At 32.7% G+C, this 23,627-nt stretch overlaps 1 protein-coding gene across 1 annotated transcript in view; it reads right to left on the bottom strand.

Moving 5' to 3' along the window:
• Positions 1-304: 304 nt before the first annotated feature.
• LOC114332851 (27 kDa hemolymph glycoprotein) overlaps positions 305-23,627 on the bottom strand; it is a 35,639-nt gene continuing 12,316 nt past the window's right edge. The window contains exons 3-5 of the mRNA XM_050649182.1: positions 17,096-17,378; positions 11,583-11,757; positions 305-7,561 (exon numbers count right to left, since the gene is read on the bottom strand). Coding sequence (XP_050505139.1) covers positions 7,261-7,561; positions 11,583-11,757; positions 17,096-17,378 — 759 coding nt within the window. The 3' untranslated portion in view covers positions 305-7,260. The remainder of the gene's footprint in view (positions 7,562-11,582; positions 11,758-17,095; positions 17,379-23,627) is intronic.

Raw genomic sequence — 23,627 nt, 5'->3', positions numbered from 1 at the left:
CCGTTCTCGGAAACGAATCATTTGCTGACATATGTTTATAGAGCAAACTGTCATTATTTTTTTTATGCCCCTTAAAGTGTGTCATACTTATTTACTAACACCCTATATCTAACTCGGGGATAGATATTTCCTGATAATTTGCCAGTAAATATATTTATTTAGATTTTCTACGATTCATCAAGTAAAAGTAATTGCGGGGAGGGTACAGTTCGTAAACAATGACGTAACTATTAACAATATTTTTAATATTTGGTGTTATTTTAAGTATTAAAATTAGTTTATTATTTAAATAAAAATACAGCTAAACTGTTTAAAATATATGTATTTCGTTAAAATCATAATAATAGAAGTATAACTTCTTACGTGCGTACAAAGTACAAACACTCTTCTTTCATTACAAGGATGTTATTAAGTACCTAAGTGTTAAGTAAGTCTTAATGTTTTTATGATTGGCGATTAAATTTTGTATGCACCACGTCAGTAAAGATTCTTTACCTAACTCGACTGTTACTCGCCTCATACGCTTAGCTTCCTCTGCTCGTAATATCACACTCGTTCGATAGAGTCACGTTACTGATCTGGTACACTTCGCTTCAAAAAAAAAACTGGTACAACTCTTATAACCGAAAATCGTGTTTTTCAAGTTGTGTAAGTCGATCTTGTCACAAGTGTCATTCTAATTTCTAGGGCAACGTTGTCAGTTCAACGAAAATATTATATCAAACTAGGTAAAAACGGGGCTGTGCGACAGACCGCATTTTTTAATATACTAAAACTAAAACAATTCTGATTTTCCGTCATCTCAATTAAGTATCCATACATTGATTCGTTTTTTATTATAATTTATGAAAATATTTCAATTCAAAAATAATGATAGATAATAAATCTTGACATGATTTTAAATTATTATGTTTAATGTCAAATCGAGAGGTGTGATTGAATTCTCGTAAATTGTAGGACAAAACTGCATTAAGTTGTGTAGAATAAATAAAACACACTGGAAAAATTAAAAATTAAATTTGAAATTAAACAAAATGAATAACTTTTACAGTGAAAAAGTGTGGAATTTAAATATATATATTACAATTCGAAATATACATTTTAAACGTTATTTTTTTGTATTTAGATTTAGTGCAATTCCGTTATCTGTGATGGCAACAACGAAGTGATTCGTTTACGTTGGGAAAAAAAAGTAATATCAGTTTTATATGCCGCGAAGTGTACATAAATAACTACAGTTCGTCTAATATAGTTACTGTTGCACGTCATTATCTACGTCAGAGATCTAAGTTGACACTGTTGCCCAGTTACAAAAAATTCTTGAATTTATTTTAAATCAAATATATCAAATAATTATTGCGAAGTGGATTATACAACAAACCAAATTAATGTATAATTGGCGATTCGGATTAAGATCGCAGAACCAATGTGGTATCAAATTGAACCGAGCTAAGAGCCATTGTAATTGTTTACATATTGTATGTTGCATTAGTTTTATGTTTTTGAGTTAGTTTTGTTCGTTTATCTGTGTTTTTTTTTAATTTAATTATATTTTGTGTGACTATCGATTATTATTATTGATTAATAGACAATTTTGTTAGTTATAACTTTTATTTTAGTGAACTTTATAAGAAAAAAATATCTCAGGTTAGTGTACACCAAAGATCGTAATTATTATTGTTAATGTTCTATTTTTTAGTCATGAAGTTACACTAATATGTTACAATTTAGCCACGAAGTAATATACAGCAACAATTAAACGTGATTAAACAAACAAAGTCTCCAATGACAATATGCCTTCAACGTGATAGTAAATAAATAATGGCTCTTAGCTCAGTTACTCTAATAGCCACCAGAGGAGGTATTGCTTAGGACGAGATGCCAATATAAATAAATAAAAACATTAAAAATAGAAAACAAGAATTAAGTTATAATCTTACGTTAAAGTAAATAATAAAAACAGTAAATACAATAAAACAAATACGTATAGTAAAGAATAAAAACAAATATGAAGTCCGCAACTGTCAAATAAATGTTACCAATTTATGCCAAAATATCACCTTCGTTCGATTACAGCTACAGTTTTTTCCGAACAAATGTGCGTCCTAAAAACGCTTTATAATCCATTTATACAAATTAAATGAAACATAATATTATGAACTTCTTTAAGTTAACATTAATAGAAATCTTCAAATATTATTTCTACGCGTATAAATAATAAAATATTTCTAGTGGCTGTAATTCCAGTGTACTCGGCAAAATGATTCTAAAAAAGAACACACCTACCGCCTAAATATTTCATGTTGGTATCATGTGACGTCACGGGCTATGACGCGGATGACGTGCAAAAGAAAATATATTAGACGGAGTATATTATTTTATTTTTCAATACGCGCGAAATTTTTGACAAGCAATTTTCACATTTACTAAATTCGTACGACTACAGCACGGCACTGCGGTTTTAAAGTATTACAATATAAAAATGAAGGTGTAAACTATTCAATGACCGCGAATGAACATGACTAACAGAAAATTTAAGGTAATTTATAACATATATTTATTTGTTTAAAAACAACTTAAACACTGGATCAATTAGGCAATATCAACAAAAGTATATTAAAAAAGCTGTATACTTAAACAATCCACTTGTTTACGGAGCTGTAGGTTTAATTTCTGTGTAGATATAGTGTCCACAAAAACTGAAATCTAATTTCAAATTGTGATTGTGTATATAGTTTATACCAAACTTTTTTTTAGTGCGCCACGGTTTGTCGAATTTGCTCTAACGCGTTAAGCTCGAAGTAGACAGAAAAAAACGTATGTCCATTATTATTATGCATATAACGTATTTCCATATTAAAGCGACTTATACTAAGATATATAACTGGTTGACAATTACAATACTGTAAATAGATAACCAATCCATGATGCGAATAAAGATAATTTGAAACAAAAGTAATCTATCGTGACAGTACTTTCACAATGTTAACGGGTAAAATGACAATAATTATTGTAATTCTAGGTTAGTATTTTTCAACGACGTAAATTTTATGTCATTTTATGTTATTTTATGTCATTTGTATATTCGGACATTTTTATTCTATATTTATTTATTTGTTTCTTAGAATATTTTAAATATTAATCTTCTGGCAAATATTTATATAAACATAAATATAAATATTCTGACAACTGTCAGATTTAACTAAAATGTCATGCAGTGATGCACGACATTCTTAAAATCTTATATGACGTCAAAATTAATGACGCACTGAAAAAAGGATTTGGGATAAACTGTAGGTAAGTACAGTCCATAAAATATAGATACCGTTGACGTCATTATCTACGTCAGAGATCTAAGTTGACGTTGTTGCCAATTAAAAAAAATTCTTGAATTAATTTTAAATCAAATATATCACATAATTATTGCGAAGTGGATTATACAACAAAGCAAAATTAATATTCAATGTAAATAAATAAAAACCCTAGAAATAGAAAATAAGAATTAAGTTTAAGATTAATTAAATTTAATCTTACGTTAAAGTAAATAACAAAAAAATATAATAAAACAAATACTTATAGTAAAGAACAAAAACAAATCTGAAGTGTAAACACTGTAACAGTAAAATGAATGTTACCAATTTATGTCAAAATGTCACCTTTGTTCGAACACAGTTAGAGTGTAATCCGAACAAGTGTGATTGATAAAAACGCTCTTTATTCCAATTATACAAATTAAATGAAACAAATTACAGTATGTTTCTTTAAATTTACAATAATAGAAATCTTCCAATATTATTTCTACGCGCATATAATAAAATATGTCTAGTGGATGTAATTCCAGTGTACTCAGCTAAACGATTCTAAAAAGGTACACACCTACTACTTAAATATTTCGTGTTGGTATCTTGTGACGTCACGTGCTATGACGCGGATGACGTGCAACGGTATCTATATTGTACGGACTGTACACTTGAGTCCCGGGTTCTTTACCCGTGCGTCATTAATAGGGTTTTTCGTCGATTGTCATTTGTTTCGACCTTCTGTCATATATTGTATAATCTGTGTATAATATTAATATACACGAATTATACGACTTATGACAGGAGCTCAAAACAAATGACTGTGAATGAAAATCCTTATACCTGGCCAGACAACACACATACCTACTTCTTATCTAGCATCCAATATCATTCCAAAATTCCAATATGGATTCCAGTCAGGTAAATCTACTAAACATGCATTAATAGATTTCACTACCAAAGTTACTCAAACCATCAACGATGGTTCATTCGCCATAGCCACATTTCTGGATGTGCAGAAGGCTTTCGACCAGGTCTGGCACGACGGGCTTGTTCGGAAACTTCTGGACATCGGGCTACCATTGCAATTTACCAAAATTGTACACTCCTACCTCCACAACCGTACTGTCAGAGTTAAAATAGGCGATCAAAAGTCCACCCCCTTCACTCCACAAGCTGGAGTTCCCCAGGGTTCAGTCCTAGCGCCGCTGTTGTACATCATCTACAACAGCGACATCACTAACCAAAATATCCCAGGTACTCGGTTGTTTCTCTATGCAGACGACACGACTCTGCTCTCAACTACCTCTCGATACAACCCAAGACTCCTCTTCAGAAGAGCCCAGGCTCTGTTGGACGGCGTCGGCGAATGGTGTTGTAAGTGGAGAGTCACGCTGAACGCGAACAAAACAACAACAATTGTGTTTCGCGCCCCTTCTGTGTCAAATAGAATCATTCGCAATGAAGACGACCAATATCCTCTGAGTCTGTTGGGAGAAAGGCTTGTTGTTAGCCCGACTGTGAACTATTTGGGAGTACTGTTTACCGGGACTCTCAACTGGGACGCAGATCTAAAGGCAACTTTAGATAGGGTAAGGAACAGGGCCAGACTTCTCAACGCTCTCTCTGGAAAAATTGGCAAGACACACAAGAAGACTCTCATTCACACTTACAAGTCCTTTATTCGACCCGTCATGGAGTACAAATCATGTATCTACTCTCTTTGCTCAAGACAAAAACAAGAGAGGTTGTTGAGGACAGAGCGTAGAGTCTTGCGTAGATGTAACTATGAGCACTGGCGATACCCCTCAAACGAAATCCATAACATCTCGAACACCCCCAAAATCACCGAGAGAATAAACTCTCTGAACAGGAACTTCACAATCAAAGTAATCAACGGCCCCCCTTCCGACACACAAGAATCTCTCAAATGTTCCTGTTCATCTTCCGGCCACGTACTCCACCGAAAGCCCAAACGCAAAAAGATTCATGTACCGTCCGCTCTAATGCAAACATGCATTGACGAACTCCCGGTGGAGTACGAAAACATCCTTGAGGCTACCCCGTTAGCCTACCGTACCCACCTCTAACATTTCCTCTTCCCTACCCCGAACAGGGAGAAGTTGGTTTTTTGCGGTTTCCCAACTTCATTGCACAATTATACCTGTTCGTCCCAAGAAAATAGCCGCAACTATTTTCTCCACTCGAACGCTCACTGTCCACGCTGCGCTCAAAGCCACCTCCTGACCGCCGACGAGGGACGCAGGTTCGCCTGTCGTTGTACAATGGTTTCTAGGGAGACTGGTCGAGAGCAAAGCACAGACAGTACACGTAAATGTCTATGGAACCAACAACAATCCATCAAACTTTCTTCTCTGTTGACTTCTTAGCCTTCTGGACACCACCGTCCGGCATAACCCAGGATCCAAGAACACCAGGACACGGCGCTTGCCCCAGTGTGTTTTTCGGACTGTTTGCTTTTGCTGCCAACACTAAACATTCACCTCAAACCCTGAAGAGGACAAAATCCTAAACAGGGAAGCACATTGAACGCATTTCTTCTGAACATTATCCAGACAAGCAAATCAAACAATGTAGTAGTATCTAGCATCATTCTCTTCCTCGCATGAAACTAAAGACAAACCAGCTACCGAAACTAAAGACTGTTATTAAGTAAAGACACTTGTTATTTTTATGAACGCTTTAGACTCAGTAAATTGAAAAGAGATAGGTACAAAAAAGACTTGGGACGTTTTCAAATTTTAAGTACAATTTGTGTTTGTGACGTTTCTCGTTTGTTTACTTGTCACTGTCAGTTTGTTGGATTTTATGCGGTTTTTCCAACGAACTGTCAACACTGATGGAATGGCCCCGTCCCATTCCAACAGTGAAGCGAGATAGGCGCCAACATACAAGAGAGAGGTTATAGCACTTCTAGAGAGACATGAGAGAGACAGAGAATTTGTCTGGTAAAATTTGCTACAACTACAACATACCTGACTAGTGTTTGTTTACGAAAGATGGCGATTATCTTCCCTCCTTTACCTGATTATCTTCTATCTCATCCTGGCGCCATTAAATTTGCTTCATGGCGATTCCATCAGTGTTGACAGTTCGTTGTTTTTTTCTTGTTTTTGCATTTAGAAGTTATTTATATTACACAAGCAATCGTTTTCACAACTAATTTTATATTGGAGATTGAAATCTTAAGCTAAGTCTCCATTAATTTTATACAAAGTTAACCTCATCTGGTTTTGTTTAGGTTTCCATAAAAGTGAAATAAATAACAAAAAGAAAATATTTTATGTCAAATGTTTATATTACAACAAATATTTAATTACACTAATGATATTAAAAGGATTTATTAAGCTACTTCAAATGTAGCTGTAATTTTGCACCAAAATTTTAAAGCAAAACCAACATTTTACATTTTATTTATTTTTTGATAACGTCAAATTTTTAATATAATCCGTGATCGGAGCTATAGCCACTTTCTGTCAGTTGCTGTTACGTGGAATAGATTTTCGATTTCGTATGCTCGCACGGGTAAAGAATCATGGACCCAACTGTATTACTGAATGTATGGCTATGAGCTAAATTGTTGTATAAACGAGAGTGTAGCTTTAAAGCACTATTACAATTACTATCAATTCAATCATAAGTTTGTCTCTATTTACTTTTTTCTTGGTGAACGGAGAAAAATGTACCTAATTTATTAACATATTAATTTGCATTAGACCAGCGGTTCTCAATCTTTTGAGTCATGTACCACCAAATATTTTTTACCACCTTTAATATTTTTGGTACCACCTAACTGAAATACCTATCTAGCTAGGTGATCGAATTAACTATAATAATGGTGCTGATTTGGGCTGTTTTTGCGTCTTATGTACAACCTCAAATATTGATATGTACCACTAGTGGTACATGTACCACAGTTTGAGAACCGCTGCATTAGACATTAGACATTTGTATATGGTATTTGGCCAGAGGCTGTTATACGTGAGGAACATAGTTGCTGTCGTTTTTTAGCAATTCTAGCCCCTAATGCCCTAAAACCTAAAAATAGAATACAATTAATAGTAACTACACCAAGTCCTATGAATATCATAGCATTAGTACTTGGAAACCATCGTGGCGAACCGCAGAATTTGAGCTCGTCTTGAACCAGTGCTAAATAGTCATCTGCAATTTTGGAAGTATATTTAGATTTGCATTTAGCTAGTTTTGAGGTGATGCAGTTACGGTAAGACTTGAATGTGCTGCAACAAAATAAATAAAATTTTACATAAATATAACTCAAAACTGAATTTTTTAAAAGAAAATTTAATCAAGCGTGTTCAATTTCATTAACAAATTAATAAAAACCCTTTATTATACACTGCTAGTCAAAAAAATCTGGACACTTGCATTTTGTATGTTTTTTAAATTTTGTCATTGCATAGTGGTTTTAATACATTTAATCAAAATACATATACCTTGGACACGAAATAAAGATCACAAGAGACAACCAAACATGCGAACTACGAAGAAGAATAAACTTAGCATGGGCAGCCTGTGGAAAGTCAAAAACATCTTTAAAAGCGATATACCAATTTCTTTAAAACGTAAGACATTTTACCAATGTGTGTTGCCTATGATGACTTATGGTACCGAAACTTTGACATTGACAGCTAAAACTTCAAAAATGCTGCAAATAGCTCAAAGGAAAATGGAAAGGTCAATGCTGAGTATATCACTTCGTGACCGAGTTAGAAATGAAGACTTAAGACGAAGAACAGGAATTACCGATGTAATTTCCCGAATTGCCAGCGTGAAATGGAACTGGGCCGGACACGTCGCCCGAATCAGTGATGGGAGGTGGACGAAGGGATTACTTGAGTGGAGGACGAGATTAGACAAAAGAAATAGAGGAAGACCACCTACTCGTTGGACTGATGATCTCAAGAAAATGTCAAAAAATTGGATGCAAAGTGCTCAAATTACAGCACAATGGACAGAAATTAGAGAGGCCCATGTCCAGCAGTGCACGCAAAGGGCTCGATGATTGGATAGTGGTTTTAATAGAGAGGAAGTAAACATTAATAATAAAACCCGTTCATTCACAACAGTAAAAACGGTTTTGTAATGTTTTTAAATGACCGCGTTACCTAAGAAACAAAATTTTGACATTTGGAAAAAAATTACACTTTGTCTTGTTTACTAGCAACAGAGTTTTTGCATTTTTATTTAGTTTGCGATAAATTTGACGTTGGATAAATTTAGATCACTGTCTATTACTAACCAACATGATTCCTAGAGATGCGTCAAGTCAAACTAGTTTGATTTTATTCAACAAACTTGACTTGACTTGAAAACCAAACTTTTTTTGTAAAAAAGTTTGACTTGACTTGATTTCGATATCTTTAGGTTTGACTTGAAATCAAACGTCTTCAAACAGTTTTGAAGTTTGAATATCATATTCCGCAACGTGTTTATTTCCAATCCTAATTGAGAGCGTACCGACTTTTTTTTGACTTATTTGGCTAGGTCTGAATCTGTACTCTGCTACTCCGCAAATTAGTTTGTAGTTCATAAAGAAGTATATGCTTTTCTTGTTTATTGCGTTCGTTTTGAAGTGTGTGCTTTGTGAAATAATATCCGAAACTGAATATTTTTTGGCTCAGAATAAGTACCAGATCAAATTGAGTCTGATTTTGAAGGTATCCCTTCTCTTACACTGCAAAAATTAAGAGAAAAAAAATCTGTAGTCGAAGCAGAATTAATTTAAAAAAATAAATATACCTACTGATTTATTTGATATTACGGCATGTGATTTCGAAACAATGAAAATTGAAAAGTGCATACTTGTATTATGTCAAAATAAAGAACAGCGTTATTAAATGACAAATAGGGAACTAATTCTTTAAGACATTGCAAAGAAGACATTCTTTAAGACATTCTTTAAGACTTCAGAAGACATTGCAAAGTCGCAAAAAATTCATTAAACCTACTCTTTCAAAAATATAATATTTTGGTGTTCCTTCATAAATGTTTGTTAAAGTCGTTCAAGTATTAGGTAACGCAATTTTTGACGCTCTTACAACCTCTTTATCCCATCTGTATCTTTTCATCTATTGTTGTGAAGAAAGGTCCAGCGTCCAGCTATTTATTGCAAACAGGTGTTACTGTGATTGATCTGGTTAATACAAATTTTAAGATTTTTTCACTTGAACTATTGTAACATGAACGGAGCGTGAGGGGGCAATATAATACAATCCAGGGGTTCTATGTAAAATATAAACGAAAGTTGGGAGATTGTGATTCCGTAGTTTTTTTTTATTTAAGTTAAAAACAATGTTACGTAACGCGCTGCTCGAACCCCCTCTCCCGTATAACTACTTGAAAGCTTCCAAAATAGATTAAATTACACTTGGTATGATAAAAAAAACTATCCAACAAATTCTTTATTTTAATCTAGTAACACTCAAATATAAAAAAGTTATATCGATAAAACGAAACTTGCCAGCAAGCAATTCTAAGCATACAGGAATCATTTTCAATAAATTTACCCTATTTTGATTATATTTGCTCCCTGTATCAAGATACTTTTATGTAACTCTCATTGTATTATTAATTTTCTTATCTTAATTGGCAACTAACATGTCAATCTCGACAAAAAAGTGTGTCTACTAAATAAATTATTTTTCAAACTCTTTCAAATTAGTTTGACAAACAGTTTGAATTTTCAAACCTGTACGATTGACCAGTTTGAATTGACTTTAATTATTTGTCAAAAGGATTGACTTGAGTTTGAATTGAAATTAAGTCAAACTCAAGTCAAGTTCAAACATTCAAGTCAAACTTGTGCAACTCTAATGATTCCTGTCATTTGACATGTTCTTCGTGTCCCACTCATTAAAATGCCCAGTTGGTGGTAAACACTAGTCTGATTTTTGCATGACAGTTTAATGAAATGGTAACAAGTCAATTGGAGTTTCTGTCCGACAAAATACATGGAACGTTTTCGTAGTCTGACGTTCCACATTTTTAACCTGTTCCACAACAAAAACTTCCCCTGTTCCAGTGTTCCCGTACATCAAAGTTTGTCCGACTAGACACAGTTAAGCTATTATCAAATTTTCAGCTTGCTATTGATCAACTTTTTTTGGGTACGCGGGATCCAGGTCTATGAGAAAACATAAATATTTGTGAAAAATTTAAACGCAGCATGAAAGGCTACATTATTACCGATGGCTGAAAGTCCCTTAGAATAAACAAATAGTTTTTCTTGAATGGGATATTTGTAACTAAAAATCACACTACATTTTTTCTTTTTTTTTACCCATTATTAAAATAAACATTATATAAGTTTTTAGGGACTTTCGGCCCTCGGTAATAACGTAATCTTTCATTCTGTGTTTAAGTTATTTAAAAATACTTCTTAGTTTTCTCAGGATTCGAAAAAAAACATTGCAGTACCCCTACCGAAATTTTGCGTACCGCCTTAATTAGTATAAATAAAAAAATGACAACTTTTACTTAATCGTTTATAACATTTATTAAATAGTGCAAAAAAAATTTTTGATTATGTAGGCCAATTAGTGATGGATGTGAATTTGTTTTTGGCATTTGTTTTTAAGAAGATATGGCCGATCTGATAGTACCTCGAGACGAATTTTGCTTTAACTATATATCGTCGGTCTAATGTGAAAAATGCATAAGTCTAAAATACCTGATTTTACAGGAGTGACAAAAAACTAACTGTACACAACTCCACTTGTATCCAACAAAATATAATGTGAAAATTGCACAAGTCCCTAAACAATTTAAATTCACGTTTTTAGTAATTAATTTGACCTTTATCCTGTAGGTACTCGTTTGCAATGAAAAGACTTTTGATTGTATAAACATCGGTTTGAATTTTGAGTGGTTTGGGCACTAACAAGAGCGGACTTGTGGGACTTGTGCCAAGTTCATATGGTTTTCAACATTAATGGACTTATGCAGATTTCATTTTTTAAATTTTAGCAAAATCTAGTAAACTATATTAGAAGGAAACAAAGCCGTACATAGCTTTTGGACAATGCTAGCAGATGCCATCAAAAGTTTAAAATTTAATATTTTGGACTTATGCATTTTTCATATTACGCCGAAGATATCCCCTATGATGTAAGGCTGTTAGCTATCTGTAATCGATTATTTCTCCCATGATTCTCCTATGAAACCGATTATTTCTTTTTTTTTTTCATTTCCAGACTGGGTTATGGCCGTACTTTTATTATCTAACAAAACTTAACTTACCTACAAGTCTCGTCCGCTAAGTTCTTCCCAGTCATAACCTTATACGAATCGACGTCCCCCCATATATTAATAGCGTTTATTGAGTCTCCTAGTTTCTTCTTAAAGTTAGTTTGACATTCTTTAAGATCTTTATCTACTAAGCTGAAACATTGTACAGAGCCATCGCTGACTAAACCTAGAAAAGTAAAAAGATAAATTTTAATCCAACATACATTTTTTTATTTTAGTTATAATTTTAGTTGTAACGGAAAGAGAAGAAAATAAGAATATCATTTATATTTTAAGCCGGTTTGTAACGTTACAAACGTCACATATTTGATATTTTATTTTTAAATAATTATTTTACTTTATTTTCTTTAATATTTCATTAGTAATTATTTTCTTCTATTTGTTTTACCAGTTTTCTTCGTTAAAAACTCGTTGGCGCCCTCTTTGATTATTCTCTTTTATTATCCTCTGTTATTATCTTCTTTTATTATCTTCTATTTACTATATCTCTTTTCATTTAAAACATCTAAATCAACATACTGAACATACCCCGTACATTGTTACTCTGTAAGTATCTGTTTTTCAATACGGAACATGCCCGCCACTGCCTATGTCGCATTGTCATGAAAGTGACACTTCATCCCTACTCGCTGTCATTTTAATTCTCCAAATGGCGGTGGTAATCTTATAAAATAGTGCAGTAACCTCCATAAATCTGCATGAAAATTGGTGAGTGGATAGAGGATATCTCAAGAAACAACGGTGATGTGGTGCCAACTTGCGCTTTTACCCTGGGGGTGGATGCCACCCCTTCTCGTGGGTGAAAATTATTTGATTGAAAATAGCCCCATATTTCGATAGAGGGACAAATTCTAAGCAAAATTTGTTATATAAAGTTATTAAAATAAATCAAAACTTTTTGAGTTATTGAAGATCAAAAATTTTAATTTTTCTTGAGAAAAATGCATGTTTTTAACCCATTTCTCATCAATTACTCAAAAACTATAAATTTTTGCAAAAAAGTTAATATGATCAAAATTGAAGCTAATAAAAAACGAAATAAATCCTATACTAGGAAAACCTTTTACTGTTAACTAAAAGTGAGTTATAGGTAATTGAATAAATATTTTTTGTTCGTCGAGTAAAAAAATCTAAGTATTCAAGCTGAAATAACAGGAAAATGATGCATTTTATAACATAAACTTATTTAACATTTGTCAAAGTACTTAAAAATATCTATTAAATGAGCCCCCGAACATGCTGATAGCATTAAAATTTATTCACCAGAGGTTTTTCAAAATTTATTTTTTTTTTATTTTTCCAAAAAATGTTATCGTTTTTTTTTAATAACTCCGTTTATTTTTAAAACATCAGGTCTTTCTAAAAACCTTTTGGAAGCTAATTCCAAGGGCTATTTGACCACGTTGACCCCTATCTTTTAGACCCCTCACTTTTTCTAAAATAAAAGGTTAAATGGCCCCGGTTGCATGGTTTTCACAGCAAAATTTAAGATTTAAACGTTTCTGTCTCGGTTATTTATTACCCTATGGAAATAGTAGAACAGGTAAAATATTTAACAGAGAATAAACTAAAATTTGATTATTCATCATTTTTTACATATATTGAGTACTTTTGGAGTTGTTATCAAAAGACTATGAAAATTACAATAATTTTAAAAATTATGTTTTTTTTTAATTATATTTTTTTTTCAAAAATATGCATTCTAAACCAGTCAAAATTATTGAAATCATTACTTATATAATATAAAGAAGTTGTTGTAAGGATTATTATAAATTTTAATTTTTGTGGAAATGGCATATGTTTTATTTTTCACTTTTTCCTAAAAAATTCAAAAGGGTTCTTTTTTTTATCATAACTTGCTTAATTTTGACGCTATTAACTTGTTCTGAAGCTCATTTAATAGGTATTTCGAAGTACGTTGACAAACGATTAGCAGGTATATTTTATACATTGCATCGTTTTCCCGTTATTTAAGCTTGAATACTTAGATTTGAGCACTCGTCGAAAAAAATACACATTCAATTGCCAATAACTCACTTTGAACTAACATTAGTTTAGTTCTTAAAGCGAGGAGTGTATTTAGTATTTTATTATCATCAATTTCAGTAATAATAACCATTTTGCAAAAGCTTATAGTTCTTGAGTTATACGTGTAAAACCGATTTAAAACATGCATTTTTTTACGAAAAAATAAAATTTTTGGTCTTTAATAACTCAAAAAGTGTTGAGTTATATTAATAACTTGATATAACAAATTTTGCTTAAAATTTGTCCCTCTATCGATTTATGGTATTATTTTTAATAAAATTATTTTCACCCCCGAGAAGGGGTGGCATCCACCACCAGGGTAAAAGCGCAAGTTGGCGTTATGTCACCTTTGTTCCTTGAGGTATCCTCTAATTACTCACCAATTTTCATAAATATCGATGGAGGTTCAACGAAATCGGAGGTGAAAACCTTTAGTGACTCCACTAAAAGGCATGTAATGTGAAAAATAAATCATTTTTATTCCAAATCAAATCTTCTCTTGGGGTGAGTTTTCATACAGTTTTTTTAATAATTTCTTACAGTCATTATATTTTATCCATACTTAACTTCTTATAACATTTTTTCTAATATTTTTTATATCTAACCTCCAATGTCAGACCATGTGTTCTGATATTTTAGTTTTAAATATATCTTTTTAATTTACATGTATGCACGTTTAGCAATCAAAATTTTAAGTATTCTCCTCAAAATCTTAACTAAATTCCATTTAATTTACCCTTGCCATCTACTATATTTGGATACTATTTGGCAAAGGTACAATTTGGTTATTAACTTCTTGATTGTTGATATGTGTGCTTTTATCTTAGAGTTTTTGGGAATAGAATAAACCTTTCTCCCTCCGGGAGCCTCCAACATCAAGCCATCCACACCAGTGATGGAACTAGGGCTATACAACAACGATTGACCATGACATCCAGACTAAAGCACCCAACATTTTAAGCTGCAGGGGCCTAGGGCCGAAGATCCGCTCTGGCCTACAGGAAGTCTACAGCAAGACCATACGACATCAAGAAGTTACCATCGGATACCAAAAGCCATAAGTATAATCCAGAATTGTTAGTTTTTGGCAAGAATTTGGATATATTTGTTAATGCAATTTTACAAGTCATATTTTTATTATATTTTTATGAACAATTAACATAATTGGTTAAAGTATTGTTTTGTTTGCTTCCATTTCAAATTTTCATAGTTCTTTTCTAAGATTAGGAAAAGACGAACACACATCTGAGTGACTGAGCTAAGCTAAGGGTGTAGCGATGGCTATCTTGGATGATTGAGGTAATATTGTCGAATATTATTTCAATTAGCTGGGGTAGTCCATCGCTTATTTCGTTTCACTGGCGCCCCACGAGATAGCCATCGCTACACCCTCAGCTTAGCTCAGTCACTCAAGTGTGTGCTCGTCTTGTCCTAATCTTAGAAATGAACTATGAAAATTTGGAATGGAAGCAAACAAAACAATCTTTTTAACTAATCATGTTTATTGTTCAATAAAGATATAATAAAAATATGACTTAGTAAATTGCATTAACAAATATATTCAAATTGTTGCCAAAAACTAAAAATTCTGGATAATACTTATGGCTTTTGGTATTGATGGTAACTTCTTGATGTCGTATGGTACTGCTGTAGACTTCTTGTAGGCCTGGGAGGATCTTCGGCCCTAGGCCCCTGCAGCTGAAGATGTTGGGTGCTGTAGTCTGGATGTCATGGTCAATCGTTGTTGTATAGCCCTAGTTCCATCACCGGTGTGGATGGCTTGATGTTGGAGGCTCCCGGAGGGAGCAAGGTTTATTCTATTCCCGAAAGCTATAAGATAAAAACACACATATCAGCAATCAAGAAGTTAATAACCAAATTGTACCTTTGCCAAATAGTATCCAAAAATAGTAGATGGCAAGGGTAAATTAAATGGAATTTAGATGAGGAGAATAGTTAAAATTTTGATTAATAAACGTGCATATATGTAAATTAAAATGATAATATATTTAAAACTAAAATATCAGAACACATGGTTTGACATTGGAGGTTAGATATAAAAAAAATTAGAAAAAATGTTATAAGAAGCTATGTATGGATGGAATATAATGACTGTAAGAAATTATTAAAAAACTGTATGAAAACTCACCCCAAGAGAAGATTTGATTTGGAATAAAAATGATTTATTTTTCACATTACATGCCTTTTATAAGATTACCACCGCCATTTGGAGAATTGAAATGACAGCGAGTAGGGATGAATTGTCATTTTCATGACAGTGCGACATAGGCAGTGGCGGGCATGTTCCGTATTGAAAAACATACTTACAGAGTAACAATGTACGGGGTATGTTCAGTATGTTGATTTAGATGTTTTAAATGAAAAGAGATATAGTAAATAGAAGATAATAAAAGATGATAATAAAAGAGGATAATAAAAGAGGATAATAAAAGAGATAACAAAATAGGATAATAAAAGAGAATAATGAAAGAGGGCGCCAACGAGTTTTTAACGAAGAAAACTGGTAAAACAAATAGAAGAGAATAATTACTAATGAAATATTAAAGAAAATAAAGTAAAATAATTATTTAAAAATAAAATATCATAGATGTGACGTTTGTAACGTTACACACTCCTCTCACCCATCAGAAAAATTTTGAACACAAGTGAGAAATTGTTCTCAAAGAAAACAAGAATGTTACACACTTCCTCCACTCATCAGAAAAATTTCGAACACAGGTGAGAAATTTTTCTCAAAGAACATAAGAACACGAAGTTCTAACCAACGCAACTTGTCTTTTCCCAGTAAGCGCTATAGCATTCTACGCCTTTCCGTTCCTAATCGCCACTCCTTTCTATTGTGGCAGTCTTCCTTTCTTAAAGCCGACAACATTCTTTCCGCCATCGCCTTGTAGATGTCTTTTATCCATGTAGTTGCTGATCTTTCTTGTTTTGGTTATTCTGTGTGGGTTCATTCCAACACTTTTTTGAGATTATTCTTTCCTCCATTCGTCTTACGTGTCCGTGTAATAATAGTCTTCCGTTTTATACCGCTCACGTCGCTTTGGGAGTATAGCAGGGTAGTCTGCTATATCTAGGGCCTACGGTATACAAGGAAGGTAACAGGGCCAGTGCTACGCTTCAACCGCCTATTATTACCCCTGGTTTTACCCAAGGTACTCATTTTATTAAGGCTGAGTCGACCTGGGGCCTATAAACATTTTAAAAATGTCTAGTTGTTCTTGCCGGTGGTAGGATTTGAACTCCGGACCACCGGCATGCTAGCCTAGCACACTACCACTCGGCTACGCCGGCCCCTCCATACTAGCTGTAGCTATATAATAGCCCCTACTGTAAGCCGATATTGCAAAGAAAGTATTGTATATAGAGTATACAAGTATAGTTATTGTCCAAAAGTATAATTTTTTGTGGCAGATATCAGCTAGGCAAAGAGAAAGAAGATTTAAAATACTTACTCGATATACGGTCCGCATTGTTGTCGCAGAAGAAACTTTGGGACACGTCGATGAATTCAAGGAATGTATCAAAAATTTTTTGTACATCGCTTTTCAAACATTGTTTAATGGAACTCACAAGAGGGTTAATGCAGTTATGAACTTCGGGCCAAACTTTACAGGCTTCTTTATAATCAATTTGGCGAATAGCACTGAGTCCAGACTCATTAAAAAATTGTCTCACGGTCGTTTTTATGTAATCCGCTCTGCTGCCGAGGCAAACTTTAGCTTGACGATATACTTCCTAAAAATAGACATTGTTTAAGATATCAAAATAGCAATTTATTGTAAAATTATAAAAATATCAAGAATATATTTATATTTAGAAATGATTTAAAGGAAAATGTAGCTCAGTTATGGCGCAGTGTACTGAATGATTGCCCATCACAAACTGTCAAACCGCCTGACTTGTTTTCAAGTGGCGCGGGCGTGCCAGTGGCGGTGTATACTTTTTCTCAGAGGCTTCTTTCAGTGCGTCACAGTTTTCGATTTCTTTCTAACGCATTAAGTTGGAAGTGACAGAAAAAAAGGTACGTCCGTGATTATACTCATTTATAATATTTATTCTAGTTGTTGATAGATTATTATCTATACGACTCTAAGTAATATGTACAATTTGTACGACTATACGGGGTGTCCCATAATTAATTGGACATTAGCTAATATGTAATAGAAGATATCAAAATATTAAGATTGAACCAAAATTGCTTAAAGAAAATATATGACTCCTCACTGAGTTATTTAAATTTAAAAATATAAATTTAAAAACTATTTTTGCTCAGTATTTTAAAACCATTCGACGTATCCTCTTCATACTTGGCAGAAAGTGTAGGTATTATATATCCTATGAAATTATGATAAATAAACGTTTCTGGCTACTACCAGTGGCGTACGACAGAGAAGAGCGATGTGTTGATCCTTCCCAAATTCTACGCCACTGGCGGAATTACCATTTTAGTGCAATTTTTCGATTCTCCAATACTCTTTATGTAAATAACGTACTCTTTATTTGTAACGATAAAGTTATTAGTTTTCGAGATATTTGAAGTTAGAAGAAGAACATATAACATAAGTTTTGATTAATGTAAACTTAATTTTAAACTTCAAATATCTCGAAAACTAATGATTTTATCATTGAGGCTGAAGAGTATGTTATTAATTTTTAACGATAAATTCATTAGTTTCTGGAGTATATATTTAAAATTAAAATGTAAGCGGCACAATACGTTAGTTAAAATAACTGTGCCGTTACATGTTTAATTTCAAATATCTCGAAAACTATTAAATTTATCGTTACGAGTAAAGAGTACGTTATTTACAGAGAGAGTATTGGAGAATCGAAGAATTGCGGTAAATGTCAATTCCGCCAGTGGCGTAGAATTTGGGAAGGGTCAACCATCCGCTGTGTCCTGTCGTACGCCACTGGTAGTAGCCAGAAACGCTTATTTATCATAATTTCTTAGGGTGTATAATACCAACACTTTCTGCCAAGTATGAAAAGGATACATCGAATAGTTTTAAAATAGTGAGCAAAAATAATTTTTAAGTAAAACACCCTCAGTAAGGGGCCATATTTTATTTAAGCGATTGTAGTTAAATCTTAATATTTTAATGTTTTCTATCACCCATTAGCTGATATCCAATTAATTATCGGATACCCTGTACAAATCAAAGAGTATACCTTTTTATAAATGCAATAAACACAATTGATTTGTTCTTACACCAGATTTCAAATAAGAGGGTTATACTGCAATAACCTTTTTATATTTGGCTGATTACGAGTCTAACAACTGTCAAATTTAACTAAAATATCATACAATGATTCTCTACATTCTTAAAATCATATATATGATCATAGGCGTAACCAGGGGGGTGTTTGGGGGTTATAACCCCTATTGGGATGTACTTTGTGCTCTATACGCTTAACACCATACCCCCCAGAGACCTTCCAGTAGTTGTAACCCCCCCCTCCCCTTAGGATCACCCTGGTTACGCCGTTGTATATGACGCCAAAATTAATGTCACACTGAAAGAGTGAGAGGAACTTTAGATTTTAGTCGTATAGATATGTAATAGGTACTTAAGTCATTTTTTCCAATTATAGCGCCATCTATCAGCAACTAGAATAAATCTATATAATCCCGGAAGTACCTTTTCTTCTGTCACTTGTGACGCACTGAAAAAGCCTATGAAAAGCACCATAGCAGAAACTGGCGTACTCTCGGTCCACGCCACATGCAAGTCACTTGCAAGCAGCTTGCACGTCGCGGTTCAGCTCGAGTGTGCAGTGAATAAATTCAATTCAGGTACCTACTGCTGAACCGCCAGTAAAACACGCAAATGTGCTATTTGCTAATAACGCTTTGTTTAATCTCAAACATTCAATGTTCATATCAGATATTAAACAATCTTTTTATCACCCCGTATAGCACATTAACGCAATTTATTATTATATTGCAAACACGTGCGGGCTATTTAATTTAGTTAATTATTATAAATCGTAAATAATAATTTGCGCAATTGCACATTTATTTTGATGATCGAATATATTTCTTTGTCCTTCATAGTCGAGGAAATGAAGCATTTTGGCTCGCAATTTTTTCGTCCAGCATGGATTTACTTGAAATTTTCACAGAAGGTAGGGAACAGTCCAAGGCTCATTTTCTATATCATGCCGCTGTGCGCTAAAACCTTGGGGTGGTTGCCACCCCATCTCGGGGGCGGGAATTTTTTATTACATTTTAACTACGTAAATCGATGTAAAAAGTGATTCTAAGAAAAAAATGTTTTTTACATTCTCTTCGTAAAACTAATATTTTTCGAGTTATTCTCTCTTGAAAGTAACAGTTTTTCCATGAAAAAATCGACTTTTTTGAGGGTTTTTTGAGAATAGCTCGAAAAATATGCATTTAATCAAAAAAACTGTAGATATCAAAATTGTATCTTTTAGTAACACAAATCAAATTCTTTTTCTGTAATATCTTTAAGACCAATAAAAACCGAGATATGGCATGCTAAAAGTTAGCTTTTTTCGTCAAATGCATAATTTGAAATATTCAAAGCTAAATAACGGAAAAACTTTGCATTTTTCGAAGAACACTTAAATAACCTTTTTTCAATTATACAGCTAGGTCTCTCAAAAAATAGTAATAAAAAGTTTCTATTCTGAAAATTAAGCGACTTCTGATCAAAAAAAAGGTCGGTACCTGCTTTTCTCTATGAAAAAATCAGTGAAAACAACCCGCTATCTACCCTCCTAAATAAAAATTGGTCTTCACCTTTCTGTAATTCTTTTTATATTTATATTATTAATATATTTAAGAAGTTATACCTACTTAAAAGGCCTAATTTTAGAAAAATTGGAGTTTAAAAAAAATTAATTTTTTGGAATTTCCCATTTTTCACCATTTACTTCAAAATATCTCCGAAAATACTGGAGATACGAAAAAAATCATTGATCACTAAATTGTAGCTTCTTTAATAACTAAAATTCTCCTGTGCATAGATTTTCATTACAGTAAACAGTTAGCGAGATATAGCTGTTTAAAACCTCTATTTACTAGCAAACACCCCCTTATTCGAGCCTTTTAAACCCACCCTAATTAAAAACTAAGGGATCTTACAGAATTTAGTTTACAAAGTCTTATAACTCTTTAAACATTCTACAAAGTCATTTCTTAAATAATTTTTTATTGACAGAAATGAAGGAGCTATGTTTATAAAACAATTTTTTTTTTTCGAAAAATTTGGATAGTCCGCTAATGGATAATTTTCAATGTATGTATAATAACACAGAATCGGTTCGTATACTGGAAGATGACTAAAAAACTATTTGTATTTGTATTTGTATATATTTGTAAATTCGTTTTTTTGTTGTAAATAAATGTTTTTGTAATTCTTTAATTCTACTATTTTTTCTGTATAGATCTATTAAAATATTTACTTATAAAAACTGTAATGTTATTAAGAGTGGTTTTTAAGGGTTGAGATATTATGATATTATATCCTAAAGTATAAAACAATCATTATTGTAACCAATCAAAACCAAATTTTACCCATATTAAAGTTTACAATGTTTTTATATAATTTTTGAAAATAAGGGGTAGTTTACACCCCTAAAAATAATCAACGCCCTTAATCATGATATAGAATATGAAGTACAGGGTGAGATGATCCTAATCCCAAATTTTTATATAAATCGATGCAAGCCGAAATTATTCTTTTAGGATAAGTAAATTTTTTATATATAGCTCCTACAAGGGTGGTGTTAAGGGTTGAAATATTATGATAGTATATCTTAAAGCATAAAACAATCATTATGTAACTAATAGGAACCAAATGTTGACAATATTAAAGTTTAAAATGTTATTTTATAATTTTTTACAATTACGGGTAGTTTTCACCCTTAAAAAACCAAAAGCGTACAACGGCTCAATATAGAAAATGAACTAGAGGGTGTAATGAGCCTAATCCCAAATTTTTTGTAAAAATCGATGCTGGACGAAAAAATTGCGAGGTTTTGCCATTTTTTCAGCTTCATTTCCTCGACTATCAATATTTTGTAAATATATTCAGAGCGTGGGCTGACCCAGAAAATACATATTGCCGCTAAGAAAAGAACATACATAAAATTCATTCCTTCGATTCACTTCAAACAATCAACATGTAATCTTATATAATATATTATAGATGATTATCAGTTTAACCTTCAGACCAGTTGCACAGTAAGGCAGTAAGGCTCCGTCGATCAGTAGAAATGTAGGGCTCCCGGGTAGAGTTTTGTATAGAAATATAGTTTCGTCTTGAATTTGGTGTTTCACTATTGGCAATCGAAGGTATAGCTGAGCCGATTTTATACACCCTTTGTGGTTGAAGCACATTGAAAAAAAAATCTAATTTGACCATGCCTGCGACGTTATAAGTTTTATTATAACAGATTGATCAAATTTATTACTTTAAAATAAATTATAAATTAAAGCTTATTATTAAAGACTGGATTATATGCAAAATGCATATGCATATATATGCTGCATATTTCTCATGTTTTTCATAAATGCATATGCCTTGCATATTTGGAGATTTAAGAGCATATAAATGCATATTTTGATGGGAATTTACTCTACCCCATTTAAAAATAAGGTATATATTAGTAACATCAACATCCATTAAAATAAAATGTGAAAGTAAATATTTTGCTGTTAAGCTCCTTTGTTGTTGTACCCATAAACATAATGGGCGTTATTTATAGCTGCAGGTATCATTATCCGGATATTTAAGATTTATAGACTTCTCAGAATTTACAAATTACCTAAGTAAATACCGATTATATTTTGAATAACATTACAAATATTACCTGTACTTTCTGCTGGTGTCGGCCAACTATGAATTATTCTGGGAAAACCAACCAAAACGAAATTTTAAGCATTTTAAGGGTAGGATAGATTATTTTATTTTATGAATGGTTAGTCTTAAATCAATCGCCGATTATTCAACTTTTGTGATTGCAAGTTATTGACTATACTGTGTAAAAAAATCATTTTATTATTATTGTGAAAATGCCTAAAGTAGCAAGGGAAAAATCAAGTCTTCTCAGAAGTTGGATTGGAAGTAACAATCATCTAAAAGTTATCGACAGTGAAAGTATGTTTTGCACCATTTGTGATAAAAAGGTAAGTTCTCCACTTCAATAGATTTTTAAACTTATCAAACTTCTTTGCACATCTATGTGTCTGTCTATTCTAAAATGACAAACCGTCCCATTTCTTCAAAAACTGTTTTTTAAAGTTCGCAACGGTTTGGCTTATACAGAGCGAGGTGTTGAGAGTGGCCCACCCTGTATACTACGGTACACTGACTGTACTTTATTGTTTGACGATTTCAATTTCACTTTGAGAAATAAAAAAAAATTGGGGGAGGTTTAAAAAGTTTGATCATTTTAATGTAGGTATCTATTTACGAAAACATCTAAAACATCATTATCATTATATTCCAGATTCCATGTCAAAAGAAATTCCAAGTAGTTCAACACATAAAAACTTCACTTCACCAAACTAAGCTATCAAAAAATGATAATAAACCTCGCCAGCAGATTCTACAGAAGAGTTTGCAGATTCAGAATACGTCAGTTGGGCAAGAAACCTTTGCAAAGGATTTATGCCATTTTTTTTTGAACTGCAATATCCCTCTGCACAAGTTAGAACATAAATCGTGTCAAAACTTTTTAAAAACTTATTGCAAGATTAAAGATAAACCAGCTCAAATACCAAGTTCTTCAACTCTTCGGAAAAAATATGTCAGTGCATGTTACAAAGATGTGATGACGAGTATTAAAAATCAGTTAAAAGCCGAATATCTTTGGATTTCCGTCGACGAAACAACGGATACAAAGGGTCGACAAATTGCGAATCTAATTGTTGGAGTTCTTAACGACTCTGGCGATTTTAAAAACTCATACTTAATTAGTGTAAAATGTTTGGAAAAAACAAACTATGCT

Source organism: Diabrotica virgifera, chromosome 4 (genome assembly GCF_917563875.1).
Source record: "Diabrotica virgifera virgifera chromosome 4, PGI_DIABVI_V3a".
NCBI lineage: Eukaryota > Metazoa > Arthropoda > Insecta > Coleoptera > Chrysomelidae > Diabrotica > Diabrotica virgifera.
This window is presented reverse-complemented; position numbering and strand designations above follow the sequence as displayed.